Source organism: Scyliorhinus torazame, chromosome 8 (genome assembly GCF_047496885.1).
Source record: "Scyliorhinus torazame isolate Kashiwa2021f chromosome 8, sScyTor2.1, whole genome shotgun sequence".
Taxonomy (NCBI): Eukaryota; Metazoa; Chordata; class Chondrichthyes; order Carcharhiniformes; family Scyliorhinidae; genus Scyliorhinus; species Scyliorhinus torazame.
Window position 1 is genome coordinate 280333759 of NC_092714.1, and position 15659 is coordinate 280349417.

Consider the following 15659-nt stretch of genomic DNA (forward strand, 5'->3'; position numbering starts at 1 on the left):
CAGAGTAAAGCTCCCTCTACACCGTACCCATCAAACAGTCCCAGGACAGGTACAGCACGGGGTTAGATACAGAGTAAAGCTCCCTCTACACTGTCCCCATCAAACACTCCCAGGACAGGTACAGCACGGGATTAGATACAGAGTAAAGCTCCCTCTACACTGTCCCCATCAAACACTCCCAGGACAGGTACAGCTCGGGGTTAGATACAGAGTAAAGCTCCCTTTACACTGTCCCCATCAAACACTCCCGGGACAGGTACAGCACGGGGTTAGATACAGAGTAAAGCTCCCCCGACACTGTCCCCATCAAACACTCCCAGGACAGGTACAGCACGGGGTTAGATACAGAGTAAAGCTCCCTCTACGCTGTCCCCATGAAACACTCCCGGGACAGGTACAGCACGGGGTTAGATACAGAGTAAAGCTCCCTCTACACTGTCCCCATCAAACACTCCCAGGACAGGTACAGCACAGGGTTAGATACAGAGTAAAGATCCCTCTACACTGTCCCCATCAAACACTCCCAGGACAGGTACAGCACGGGGTTAGATACAGAGTAAAGCTCCCTCTACACTGTCCCCATCAAACACTCCCAGGACAGGTACAGCCCGGGTTAGATACAGAATAAAACTCCCTCTACATTGTCCCCATCAAACACTCCCAGGACAGGTACAGCACGGGGTTAGATACAGAGTAAAGCTCCCTCTACACTGTCCCCATCAAACACTCCCAGGACAGGTACAGCACGGGGTTAGATACAGAGTAAAGTTCCCTCTACACTGTCCCCATCACACTCTCCCAGGACAGGTACAGCACGGGGTTAGATACAGAGTAAAGCTCCCTCTACACTGTCACCATCAAACACTCCCAGGACAAGTACAGCACGGGGTTAGATACAGAGTAAAGCTCCCTCTACACTGTCCCCATCAAACACTCCCAGGACAGGTACAGCACGGGGTTAGATACAGAGTAAAGCTCCCTCTACACTGTCCCCATCAAACACTCCCGAGACAGGGACAGCACGGGGTGAGATACAGAGTAAAGCTCCCTCTACACTGTCCCCATCAAACACTCCCAGGACAGGTACAGCACAGGGTTAGATACAGAGTAAAGCTCCCTCTACACTGTCCCCATCAAACACTCCCAGGACAGGTACAGCACGGAGTTAGATGCAGAGTAAAGTTCCCGCTACACTGTCCCCATCAAACACTCCCAGGACAGGTACAGCACGGGGTTAGATACATAGTAAAGTTCCCTCTACACTGTCCCCATCAAACACTCCCAGGACAGATACAGCACGGGGCTAGATACAGAGTAAAGCTCCCTCTACACTGTCCCCATCAAACACTCCCAGGACAGGTACAGCACGGGGTTAGATACAGAGTAAAGCTCCCTCTACACTGTCCCCATCAAACCCCCCCCCAGGACAGGTACAGCACGGGGTTAGATACAGAGTAAAGCTCCTTCTACACTGTCCCCATCAAACACTCCCAGGACTGGTACAGCACGGGGTTATATACAGAATAAAGCTCCCTCTACACTGTCCCCATCAAACACTCCCAGGACAGGTACAGCACGGGGTTAGATACAGAGTAAGGCTCTCTCTACACTGTCCCCATCAAACACTACCAGGACAGGTACAGCACGGGGTTAGATACAGAGTAAAGCTCCCTATACACTGTCCCCATCAAACACTCCCAGGACAGGTACAGCACGGGGTTAGATACAGAGTAAAGCTCCCTCTACACTGTCCCCATCAAACACCCCCAGGACAGGTACAGCACGGGGTTAGATACAGAGTAAAGCTCCCTCTACACTATCCCCATCAAACACTCCCAGGACAGGTACAGCACGGGGTTAGATACAGAGTAAAGCTCCCTCTACACTGTCCCCATCAAACACTCCCAGGACTGGTACAGCACGGGGTTAGATACAGAGTAAAGCTCCCTCTACAATGTCCCCATCAAACACTCCCGGGACAGGGACAGCACGGGGTTAGATACAGAGTAAACCTCCCTCTACACTGTCCCCATCAAACACTCCCGAGACAGGGACAGCACGGGGTTAGACACAGAGTAAAGCTCCCTCTACACTGTCCCCATCAAACACTCCCAGGACAGGTACAGCACGGGGTTAGATACAGAGTAAAGCTCCCTCTACACTGTCCCCATCAAACACTCCCAGGACAGGTACAGCACGGGGTTAGATACAGAGTAAAGTTCCCTCTACACTGTCCCCATCAAACACTCCCAGGACAGGTACAGCACGGGGTTAGATACAGAGTAAAGCTCCCTCTACACTGTCCCCATCAAACACTCCCAGGACAGGTACAGCACAGGGTTAGATACAGAGGAAAGCTCCCTCTACACTGTCCCCATCAAACACTCCCAGGACAGGTACAGCACGGGGTTAGATACAGAGTAAAGTTCCCTCTACACTGTCCCCATCAAACACTCCCAGGACAGGTACAGCACGGGGTTAGATACAGAGTAAAGCTCCCTCTACACTGTCCCCATCAAACACTCCCAGGACAGGTACAGCACAGGGTTAGATACAGAGGAAAGCTCCCTCTACACTGTCCCCATCAAACACTCCCAGGACAGGTACAGCACGGGGTTAGATACAGAGTAAAGCTCCCTCTACACTGTCCCCATCAAACACTCCCAGGACAGGTACAGCAAGGGGTTAGATACAGAGTAAAGCTTCCTCTACAATGTCCCCATCAAACACTCCCAGGACAGGTACAGCACAGGGTTAGATACAGAGTAAAGCTCCCTTTACACTGCCCGCATCAAACACTCCCAGGACAGGTACAGCACGGGGTTAGATACAGAGTAAAGCTCCCTCTACACTGTCCCCATCAAACACTCCCAGGGCAGGTACAGCACGGGGTAAGATACAGAGTAAAGCTCCCTCTACACTGTCCCCATCAAACACTCCCAGGACAGGTACAGCACGGGGTTAGATACAGAGTAAAGCTCCCTCTACACTGTCCCCATCAAACACTCCCAGGGCAGGTACAGCACGGGGTTAGATACAGAGTAAAGCTCCCTATACACTGTCCCCATCAAACACTCCCAGGACAGGTACAGCACGGGGTTAGATACAGAGTAAAGCTCCCTCTACACTGTCCCCATCAAACACCCCCAGGACAGGTACAGCACGGGGTTAGATACAGAGTAAAGCTCCCTCTACACTATCCCCATCAAACACTCCCAGGACAGGTACAGCACGGGGTTAGATACCGAGTAAAGCTCCCTCTACACTGTCCCCATCAAACACTCCCAGGACTGGTACAGCACGGGGTTAGATACAGAGTAAAGCTCCCTCTACAATGTCCCCATCAAACACTCCCGGGACAGGGACAGCACGGGGTTAGATACAGAGTAAACCTCCCTCTACACTGTCCCCATCAAACACTCCCGAGACAGGGACAGCACGGGGTTAGACACAGAGTAAAGCTCCCTCTACACTGTCCCCATCAAACACTCCCAGGACAGGTACAGCACAGGGTTAGATACAGAGTAAAGCTCCCTCTACACTGTCCCCATCAAACACTCCCAGGACAGGTACAGCACGGGGTTAGATACAGAGTAAAGTTCCCTCTACACTGTCCCCATCAAACACTCCCAGGACAGGTACAGCACGGGGTTAGATACAGAGTAAAGCTCCCTCTACACTGTCCCCATCAAACACTCCCAGGACAGGTACAGCACAGGGTTAGATACAGAGGAAAGCTCCCTCTACACTGTCCCCATCAAACACTCCCAGGACAGGTACAGCACGGGGTTAGATACAGAGTAAAGTTCCCTCTACACTGTCCCCATCAAACACTCCCAGGACAGGTACAGCACGGGGTTAGATACAGAGTAAAGCTCCCTCTACACTGTCCCCATCAAACACTCCCAGGACAGGTACAGCACAGGGTTAGATACAGAGGAAAGCTCCCTCTACACTGTCCCCATCAAACACTCCCAGGACAGGTACAGCACGGGGTTAGATACAGAGTAAAGCTCCCTCTACACTGTCCCCATCAAACACTCCCAGGACAGGTACAGCAAGGGGTTAGATACAGAGTAAAGCTTCCTCTACAATGTCCCCATCAAACACTCCCAGGACAGGTACAGCACAGGGTTAGATACAGAGTAAAGCTCCCTTTACACTGTCCGCATCAGACACTCCCAGGACAGGTACAGCACGGGGTTAGATACAGAGTAAAGCTCCCTCTACACTGTCCCCATCAAACACTCCCAGGGCAGGTACAGCACGGGGTAAGATACAGAGTAAAGCTCCCTCTACACTGTCCCCATCAAACACTCCCAGGACAGGTACAGCACGGGGTTAGATACAGAGTAAAGCTCCCTCTACACTGTCCCCATCAAACACTCCCAGGGCAGGTACAGCACGGGGTAAGATACAGAGTAAAGCTCCCTCTACACTGTCCCCATCAAACACTCCCAGGACAGGTACAGCACGAGGTTAGGTACAGAGTGAAGCTCCCACTACACTGTCCCCATCAAACACTCCCAGGACAGGTACAGCACGGGGTTAGATACAGAGTAAAGCTCCCTCTACACTGTCCCCATCAAACACTCCCAGGACAGGTATAGCACGGGGTTAGATATAGAGTAAAGGTCCCTCTACACTGTCCCCATCAAACACTCCCAGGACAGGTACAGCACTGGGTTAGATACAGAGTAAAGCTCCCTCTACACTGTCCCCATCAAACACTCCCAGGACAGGTACAGCACGGGGCTAGATACAGAGTAAAGCTCCCTCTACACTGTCCCCATCAAACATTCCCAGGACAGGTACAGCACGGGGTTAGATACAGAGTAAAGCTCCCTCTACACTGTCCCCATCAAACACTCCCAGGACAGGTACAGCACGGGGTTAGATACAGGGTAAATTTGATGAGCTTGTTTTAAATGTCCGTTTTACTACATGCGTGTTGATTTCAGTGGGTGAGCAGTAAATATGGTGTCACACTCTGACGGGAAAGTTTATTTGGGATCGTTACGTCCATCTGATAAAAATAGCTATTACAGTAACTATTGATATTGCAAACAGTAAATATTGCCATCAAGCTAATGTTGTGGCACAGAGACTTCCAGGAAAGGCAAACAAGTTTCACCTCAGCCACATGGCTGAGAATTCTTCTCATCCAGTGCAGGTTGTTTTATAGCCAGAACCCCAGAGATGTGGATCTTCTCAGACCACCGTTCATTCACTCAGGCATCAACTGAGATTAGTCAAGGTCATTGCTGATTCTCAAAGTGATTTTAACCCTTGACATTGCAGATACAGACAAGGCTGCTTACCTCATGGGCGTCAGCTCTGCGGATCTCCTGAAAGGTCTGCTTCACCCCCGGGTCAAAGTTGGAAATGAATATGTGACAAAGGGGCAAACTGTGGATCAGGTACATTTGATTTAACATCAACTGAGTTAGTTATTCCCATTGTGAAAAATAAATATTTCATTATTTTTGCCTCTCTTTTGACTTTCGCAGTAGCACCACAGTTGGAGGTCAAACAGGTGTTACGACCTGTTTGGTGCTAGGGCACGTCAATTCCAGCCCCATGTCCCCCGGGGTCACACCACAAGGGAATTAACCAAAAATTCTTATCAAAAATACCCAAAGTCTTTGGTCCTTGTCTGCCCAGTAATTCCAGTCACCAGGTTTGGAAATGTAAACACAATTACTGTTTATTTATAGCAGAACTATCATGAAATATGCGGTCAATAAAACTGGATACAAAAAGCGAATACCTACTACCCACTTTAACTGTCCCACCCTCTACTCACACACACAAGACAGGCAAACACAGAGGGGTGGAAAGGGGTAAGAAATAATGAGAATAAAAGTCAAAAGTTAAAGGCCAGGATTCTCCCCCACCCAGCGGGCGGACCGAACCGGCGACAAAGAGCGGTGTGAACCCCTCTGGCGTCGGGCTGCCCAGAAGTTGCGGAATCCTCCGCACTTCCGGGGGCTAGGCTGGCGCTGGACTGGTTGGCGCCACGCCAACTGCCGCCGAAGGACCTCCACCAGCCGGCGCGAGTTGGCACATGCGTGGGAGCGCCAGCGTATTCTGTCGCATGCGTAGGGGGTTTCTCCTCTGCGCCAGACATGGCAGAGCTTTACAGCGGCTGGCGCGGAGGGAAAGAGTGCCCACATGGCACAGGCCCGCCCGCAGATCCCCCTGCGCCCCCCCCCCGAGGACTCTGCAGGCCACCCTCAGAGCCAGGTCCCACTGCTATCGACCTTGTGTATTTCACTGCCGGCGGGACCGGCCAAAAACGGACGGCCGCTCGGCCCATCGGGGCCCGGGGAATTGCCGGGGGGGGGCCACTGCCAATGGCCCCCGACTGGTGCGATGTGATCCCCGCCCTGCCAAAAAACCGGCGGCGGAGAATTCGGCAGCCGGAGTCGGAGCAGCGGGGCAGGATTCACGCCGCTCCTGGCGATTCTCCGACCTGGCGGGGGGTCGGAGAATCCCGCCCAAAGTCTTTGATTCAGATGGTAATTGTTCAGCACATTTTCTTCACAGCTGGTTAATCAAAGTCACAGGTTTACAGTCGGTAATGGTCTTCTTTATAGAGTCATTCATTCAGGGTCCCTGTAGATTAGAAAATGCAGTCGGCTTTCTGGAGAGACCATCAGCAAACTGGACTTCCAGCTCCTGGTTCGAATTCAGGCCCCTGCAGCCTGAAGGGAACAGCACCCAGACTTGTCAGCGAGAGAATCAACCTTTACACTGGCTTCCTGGAGACAATTCGCGGGATATTTTTGGAGAGAGTTAGTTAGATCTCTTCGCTGGCTTCCAGAATCAAAACTGACCCCAAAGTGGAACCGCGGGATTCTGAAAAGCCTTCCAGTGGAATAATATCCAATCACCGCCTGTTACCGGGCAGAGCACAGCCTTTTGGGCCAATTCATTAGCCACCTTCCAAATCAATCAAAAGGAGTCCTCACTGATGCCAACCAGTCCGATTAAACCAGTACAGCCTTCCGGATTCTTCTGTTTGAATTAAAGGTACAGGCTTCTTATTGGCTGTTTGCCTTAAAGCGAGATGTCCATCAATCGTCCATAGTAGCCTCGGAAATGCATGTAAGGGCCGTTCCTGTTTTGCACTAAAATAAAAGAAAGAGGAAATGAAGGGAATAAACAGGCAGGGCCCTCACATGCATTTCTGAGGCTACTGAAGGAGGTCAGGCAGGAGATAGCAGATGCTCTGAGGAAGATTTCCAATCCTCACTAGACACAGGGGAGGTACCGGAGGACTGGAGAAATGCAAACGTGGTTCTATTGTTTAAAAAGGGATTGACGGAAGTGCCAAACAATTATAGGCCAATTAGTCTTACGTCGGTGGTGGGCAAATTAGTAGAATCAATCCTGTGAGACAGGATTAACTGTCACATAGAAATGCCTGGACTAATCGAGGATAGTCAGCATAGATTTGTTAAAGGAAGGTTTTACCTCAAACTTGATTGAATTCTTTGAGGAAGTAACAAGAAGGGTTGATGAAGGTAGTGCAGTGGATGTTGTGTACTTTTTTGGTTGTAGATTTTAGCAAGGTGTTTGACAAAGTCACACATGGCAGATTGGTCAAGAAAGTGCAAGCCCATGGGATACAGGGCAATGTGGCAAACTGGATAAAAAGTTGGCCACTAACAGGAAACAAAGGGGAATGGTCAATGGCTGCCCTGTAAATGGAAAGTTGTTTGAAGTAGTGTTCCACAGGGCTTGGTGTTGGAACCCTGACTGTGTGTGTTATATATTAACGTGAGGGGCGCGTTTGGGTGATTTGCAGATGACACAAAGATTGGCCGAGTGGTGGACAGTGTAGAGGAAGCTACAATCTCCAGAATTATATGGATGGGTTGGTGGAATGGGCGATAAAGTGGCAGATGGAATTTAACACAGAGAAGTTTGAGGTCAGCACTTAGGGAGGTCAAACAGCTGTAGGGAGTACTCAATAAATGGGACTATACTAAGAGGGGTAGTTGAAGTGAGAGATCTCGGCGTACAGGTACATAGGTCCCTAAAGGCAGCAGTTCAAGTAGACAAGGTTGCTAAGAAAGCAAATGGAATGCTCCCCTTCATTGGCAGAGCTATAGAATATAAAAGTTGGAGTTGTATAAAACACTGGTGAGGCCACGACGGGAGTATTGTGTGCCATTCTGGTCACCACATTACAGGAAGGACGTTATTGCTCTGGAGAGAGAACAGAGGAGGTTTACAAGAATGTTGCCAGGGCTGGAAAAGTGTAGCTACGAGGAGAGATTGGATAGATTGGGGTTATTTTCCTTGGAACAAAGAAGGCTGAGGGGGGACTTAATTGAGGTGAACAAAATTATGAGGGGAAGAGATCAAGTGGACAGGGTAACATTGTTTCCCTTGGCGGAGAATTCTAGAACCAGGAGACAGAGATTCAGGATAAGAGACAGAAGGTGGAGAGGGGACACAAGGAAGAACCTTTTTACGCAGAGGGTAGTGGGGAGCCTGGAATTCGCTGCCCGAGTGGGTGTTAGAGGCAGAGACCCTAAACGCTTTTAAAAAGTACCTGGTTTGGATTGGATTTGTTTATTGTCACATGTACCAAGGTACAGTGAAAAGTATTTTTCTGCAAGCAGCTCAACTGAACATTAAGTACATGAAAAGAAAAGAAAATACATCATAAGGCACACAAGGTACACAATGTAACTACATAACACCGGCATCGGGTGAAGCAGACAGGGTGTAGTGTTAATGAGGTCAGTCCATAGGAGGGTCATTTAGGAGTCTGGTAACAGCGGGGAAGAAGCTGTTTTTGAGTCTGTTCGTGCGTGTTCTCAGACTTCTGTATCTCCTGCCCGATGGAAAAAGTTGGAAGAGTGAGTAAGCCGGGTGGGAGGGGTCTTTGATTATGCTGCCCGCTTTCCCCAGGCAGCGGGAGGTGTAGATGGAGTCAATGGATGGGAGGCAGGTTTGTGTGATGGACTGGGCGGTGTTCACGACTCTCTGAAGTTTCTTGCGGTCCTGGGCCGAGCAGTTGCCATACCAGGCTGTGATGCAGCCGGATAGGATGCTTTCTATGGTGCACCTGCAAAAGTTGGTGAGAGTTCATGTGGACATGCCGAATTTCATTAGTTTCCTGAGGAACTATAGGCGCTGTTGTGCTTTCTTGATGGTAGCGTCGACGTGGGTGGACCAGGACAGATTTTTGGAGATGTGCACCCCTAGGAATTTGAAGCTGCGAACCATCTCCACCTCGGCCCCGTTGATGCTGACAGGGGTGTGTACAGTACTTTGCTTCCTGAAGTCAATGACCAGCTCTTTAGTTTTGCTGACATTGAGGGAGAGATTGTTGTCACCACCACTCCACTAGGTTCTCTATCTCCCTCCTGTATTCTGACTCGTCGTTATTTGAGATCCCGCCCGCTATGGTCATATCGTCAGCAAACTTGTTGATGGAGTTGGAACAAATTTTGCCCCGCAGTCATGTGTGTACAGGGAGTAGAGTAGGGGGCTCAGTAAGCAGCCTTGCAGGGCCCCAGTATTGAGGACTATTTGGAGGAAGTGCTGTTATTTATTATTACTGATTGTGGTCTGTGGGTCAGAAAGTCGAGGATACCTGGATCTCACCTTAAATGCTTTAAGCTACAGGGCTATGAACCCAGTGCAGGAAGGTGGGATTGGAAAGGCCTCCTGGGTGTCCTTGGGCTGGCATGGACACGATGGGCTGAATGGCCTCCTTCTGTGATGTAACTTTTCTGTGATTCTCAACCCCCCCCCCCCCAAAAAAAAAGGAATGAAACGGACTTTTCACCATGAGATATGTGAGACATAAATCACAGACATGTATCCATTCCCATTATACAGGTTCCCTTCCCTGTCTCTACATTGGTAACTAGTCAGTCCTGAAACCCGTGACAAAGCATCTGCAATCACATTATCCTTTGCAGGGATGTGTACAATTTTAACGTTGAACTGTTGTAATAATAAACTCCAATGGAATTCCCTTGCATTGTGGGTTACGATCTGTGTAAGCTTAGCTTTGTTTACTGTCATGCAGGACATATACTTCAAAGGACTAGGAGCAATGCTAAAGCTTCCTTTTCAGTGGTGGAATACTTCCTTTGGCACCGACTCAGTTTTTCTGAAAAATATCCCACTGGCCTCTCTATTCCTGCATCACCGTCTTGTAGTAGCACTGACCCCACCCCCAGGTCACTGACATCCGTGGCCAATTTAAATGATCTGAAAAACCTGGTGCAGCCAGCTCCGGTTCGCCTGCTAAGCTGGCCCTCAATCCCCAAACTCCACTTGGTGTTCTGTGGACCACAGCGTTTCTGCTTGTTCCTGCAGCATGTCCAACATGCATCGTACTTCAGTCTCGAACTGAGACAATCTCTGTGGTTTTAGATGAGATGGATGTGGTTTTATTGGTTCAGAGTTTCTTATGTCTACCTCATGATTAGGTAGCAGAGTGCCCCCTAGTGTTTCCTTATCACTCCATCTATACTCTTCTAGTATCTTTATTATATCTGCCTCTTTCTGTCTCATGTACTGAGTCAGTTTTTTATGATTGTCCCATGAATGTTTAAACAAATTTCGAGGATCTCCTGAAACTAAATAAGTAGTATGTCAGTGCAGAGGGAAATAGTTGGTTCATTTTTAACCAATAAACACTCTTCAATCCCTCCAGCTTTACATTATCTCTTTCCTGACCAGTAAATCTGAGGTTCAGTTCTCTCAGAGTTAGTTGGCTGTATTTAGACCATTCTTTGTTTTGCAATTTTTACCTCCTCATTGGAGTTTCTGTAAACACAAACCTTTGGCAATACCGACTGAAATGATTTGTGCGTTCCAGATTTCAACTGTTCCCTTTTACCGTCAGAATCAGAGGATAACACGTTATTTACTCCATACACTTCCTGGTTGTTGTTGACAGATATAGTGGCAGAATCACTGTATGGTTCTTTATCCACCTTCCTTTTAATTTTTAGAAGGAATTAATGACTGATCTCCTTTGCTATTTGCTTCCTCTACCTCAAAGAGGCACTGTGGACATTCCCAGTCCTTCATGTCCTCGTCCTGACTAATTCATGCTGTGGTGTCATGTATACTTTCCATCAAAGAGGCCATGCTCTGGGAAATATTTGCTAAAGTGAATGGCAATGGGTTTACTACTAGAGGTTGTAACAAATTACTTTCAAAAACGTCCAAGTCACTTTCTTCTTCCGATTTGCTGTTTTCTTTAATAGCTTTGGAAGAGTTACTTGCCATTTGTACAAGATCAGTTAGTGACAGATCAATTGGGTAATTGTTGTTTATTGTTACCTCGTAATCGAACCCAAATCGAATTCAGTATTCTCGTCTGAATCGTCATCACTGTCATTGCTATTAAATTCAGACTCCTCAGGGGCAGCACGGTGGCACAGTGGGTTAGCACTGCTACCTCATTCCTCACACCTGCTCCCTCAGCAATGTTTACCTCGGGTCCCCCAAGTCCGGTTAAATCTACAGTTTTGTTCCCTTTTCAGAATCCTCCTTATGAACCCCAACCACTCCCATGGGCTTTCTTCGCAACTTCTTGATACAATGGTAACACCTAGGCTTTCGAGTCTCACCTCCACTGTCAGTACCTTCCTTCCTGGTCTGAGGTGGAGATACATAGAAAATAGAAGCAGGAGGAGGCCATTCGGCCCTTCGAGACTGCTCCGCCATTCATTATGATCATGGCTGATCATCAAGTTCAATACCCTGACCCCGCCTTCCCCCTCCATATCCATTGATCCCTTTAGCCCCAAGAGCTGTATCTAATTCCTTAATGAAATTACACAATGTTGAGGGAAACATGGTGACGCAGTGGCTAGCACTGCCGCTTCACAGCGCCAAGGTCCCAGGGTCGATCCCGGCTCTGGCTCACTGTCCGTGTGGAGTTTGCACATTCTCCCCGAGTCTGCGTGGGTTTCGCCCCCACAACCCAAAGATGTGCAGACTGGGTGGATTGACCACGCTAAATTGCCCCTTAATTGGAAAAAATGAATTGGGTACTTTAAATTAACAAAACAAATTACACACCGTTTTGGCCTCAATTACTTTCTGTGGGAGTGAATTCCACAGATTCACCACTCTCTGGGTGAAGAAATTTCTCCTCACCTCAGTCCTAAAAGGTTTACCCCTTATCCTCAAACTATGACCCCTAGTTCTGGACTCCCCCCACCATCAGGAACATTCTTTCTCAATCTACCCTGAATTATAAAAGTTTCTATGAGATTCCCTCTCACTCTTCTAAACTCCAATGAATAAGGACACCAAGGTCTCGCTGAGTATCCGCCTCTCTCAATTTACACCCATTCACATAATAATCTGCCTATTTTTGCTGCCGAAGTGGATAACCTCACATTTATCCACATTATACTGTCTCTGCCATGCATGTGCCCTCGCACTCAGCCTGTCCAAATCCCGCTGGAGCATCTCTGCATCCTCCTCACAGCTCACCCTCCCACCCAACTTCGTATCATCTGCAAATTTGGAGATAATACATTTAGTTCCCTCGTCCAAATCATTCATATATAATGTGAACAGTTGGGGTCCCAGCACAGATCCCTGCGGTACCCCACTAGCCACTGCCTGCCAATTGGAAAAAGACCCATTTATTCCAACTTTTTGCTTCCTGTCTGCGAACCAGCTTTCTATCAATCTCAAGGACAGCGTGGTAGCATTGTGGATAGCACAATCGCTTCACAGCTCCAGGGTCCCAGGTTTGATTCCGGCTTGGGTCACTGTCTGTGCGGAGTCTGCACATCCTCCTCGTGTGTGCGTGGGTTTCCTCCGGGTGCTCCGGTTTCCTCCCACAGTCCAAAGATGTGCAGGTTAGGTGGATTGGCCATGATAAATTGCCCTCAGTGTCCAAAATTGCCCTTAGTGTTGGGTGGGGTTACTGGGTTATGGGGATAGGGTGGAGGTGTTGACCTTGGGTGGGGTGCTCTTTCCAAGAGCCGGTGCAGACTCGATGGGCCGAATGGCCTCCTTCTGCACTGTAAATTCTATGATAAGACACTACCCACAGTCCCATGAGCCTGAACATAAAGTCTGCCCCAGCAATCTCTTCAAATTCCAAAATTTTTGCCCAGATGCTTCAGGAACCAATTCACCCAAAATAGCCTTTTTTACTGTCAAAATCTTCGACTCCGGACCTCCGGTGGTGACATGTAGATGGAGGTCACATGTTAGGAGGCTCCCACTAGAGTCCTTGGTTTTTGCCCCTTTTCACCCAGTTTTGGGGGGGAATTTGGGGGTAAATTTATCCCAATAGAGTGCTGGGCACCAGAGGATGTCGAAATCCCAAAGCAAGAATACTGGGAGAAAGGGAGCGAGTGCTAGCCCGCTGGCAGAGCCGATGACTGTGCGGTTGGAGGAAACATGGCGGGAGCTAGCACACCGGAGGGAGGGGGGGGGGTGCGCCTGTTGCAGTGGCTGAAGTGATGGCGGTGGAGTTTGGGCGGACGTTTGCCAAACATTTTGAGCAGCAAAGGAAGGAGGTGATTGACGTTCTTAACAGATCAGTGGTACACACTGGCCCCGATAAGGGAGGATCATGGAGAGACATCGGAGACGGATCGGGAGCTTGGTGAGGGGGTGGAGGAAGCACTATCATGGCACAGTGACCAGCTGACCTCACTGGAAGCAGAGCCGCTGAAGGTGGAGGACAGAAATAAGGCTTGAGGGCCAAGGTTGAGGATATTGAGAACAGGTCGCGACAGCAGAACCTCAGGAGGATGGGACTGCCTGAAGGTGTGGGGGGCACGAGGCTGATGGACTATTTTGGGAAGTTGGTAGAGGTTGAGGAGGCTGCCCCCCCGCCCCGCCTTTAGGTTCAATAGGGCACACCGACCGAAACCACAGGTGAACGAGCGCCAAGAGCTCTGATTGTCGGCTTTCAAGTGGGACGGATGGGATTATCCCTCACAATGGATGTGGCTGATATGAGGGGCAGGGGTGTGAGAGGCCCCCGGTTCAGTAGGGATTGGGAGGACCGCTAGAGTGGGCAAGAGTTATCGCCACCTGAAAGGCTTGAGGGCCAATGTGGTGCTTCTGCAGAAGACCCATTTGTGTGGGAAAGGCCAGGCAGGGCTTCATAATGACTGGGTTGGTCAGGTGTTTTACTCGGGCTTTGATAGTCGGGCCCGGGGGGGTAGTGATACTGATTAACAAGATTTCAGATTGATCAGAGGGGCAGATATGTGATAGTTAAGGGTACTTTGGAGGGAAGGTCAGTGGTGTTGGTTAGCGTGTATCACCCCAATTGGAATAATGTACGGTTGATGAAGAAGATGTTAGCCGGTGGAAGTGGTATTGGAGAGGGAGCCGGCACGGTGGCCGGCGTGGAGTTTGGAGGTGGGGGTGCTCGCGGAACTGGAGTTCTGTGTGAAGATGGCGAAGGTGATTGACGAATATGTGGAGTTTTTGGAAAATGGGGCAGTCTCATTGTTGATGCTGTGGGAGACTTTGAAAGCAGTGCTGAGAGGTGAGATAATCTCGCATAAGGTGCAGGATGAGAAGGAGGCAAGTGAGGAGCGACAGAGGCTGATAAATGACATTTTGGAGATTGATGTCAAGTGTTGTGAAGATTCCATTGCAGATCTTTCAGCGGGAAGGTACTGCTGACACGGTGCTGACACGGTGCTGACACGGTGCTGACACGCTGCTGACACGGTGCTGACACGGTGCTGACACGGTGCTGACACGGTGTGATCTGTGGCCCGTGGAGGGGGGGAGTGAAAGAAGCAACGTACGAATGTGGGGAGAAGGCCAGCTGTTTGTTGACTGGTCAGCTTAGGCAGCCTCCCTGGAGATAGTTCAGAAGGGGGGGGGGTGTTGGTGGCTCCTCCGCAGGAGGTGAATAGGGCGTTTGAGGAGTTTTATCAATGGCTGTACAGGTTGGGACCACCGGGGGATGAGTCTCATATGGTGGAGAATTTGGAGGGGTTGGAGTGCCCCATGGTGGATGAGGAGGATGGGGAGGGGTTGTAGGAGCCACTGGGCATTGAAGAGGTTTGAACAGCCATAGGGAAAATGCAGGCGGGCAAGGCACCAGGGCCAGATAGGGACTCGGTGGAATTTTATACGTTTTCGGACCGACTGATTCCACTGTTGGTGGAGATGATTGAGGGTGGAGATGTTTGAGGGTGGAGATGTTTGAGGGTGGAGATGGTTGAGGGTGGAGATGGTTGAGGGTGGAGATGGTTGAGGGTGGAGATGGTTGAGGGTGGAGATGGTTGAGGGTGGAGATGGTTGAGGGTGGAGATGGTTGAGGGTGGAGATGGTTGAGGGTGGAGATGGTTGAGGGTGGAGATGGTTGAGGGTGGAGATGGTTGAGGGTGGAGATGGTTGAGGGTGGAGATGGTTGAGGGAGGAGATGGTTGAGGGTGGAGATGGTTGAGGGTGGAGATGTTTGAGGGTGGAGATGTTTGAGGGTGGAGATGTTTGAGGGTGGAGATGTTTGAGGGTGGAGATGGTTGAGGGTGGAGATGGTTGAGGGTGGAGATGGTTGAGGGTGGAGATGGTTGAGGGTGGAGATGGTTGAGGGTGGAGATGGTTGAGGGTGGAGATGGTTGAGGGAGGAGATGGTTGAGGGAGGAGATGGTTGAGGGAGGAGATGGTTGAGG

General features: G+C 49.7%; 1 protein-coding gene across 3 annotated transcripts in view; it reads left to right on the top strand.

Annotated features, from left to right (window-relative positions):
* LOC140428683 (myosin-7-like) overlaps nucleotides 1-15659 on the top strand; it is a 324346-nt gene that overhangs the window by 60630 nt on the left and 248057 nt on the right. For all 3 annotated transcript variants that reach the window (XM_072515412.1, XM_072515413.1, XM_072515414.1), the window contains one exon: nucleotides 5302-5420. In XM_072515412.1, the coding sequence (XP_072371513.1) occupies nucleotides 5302-5420 (119 nt within the window). The remainder of the gene's footprint in view (nucleotides 1-5301; nucleotides 5421-15659) is intronic.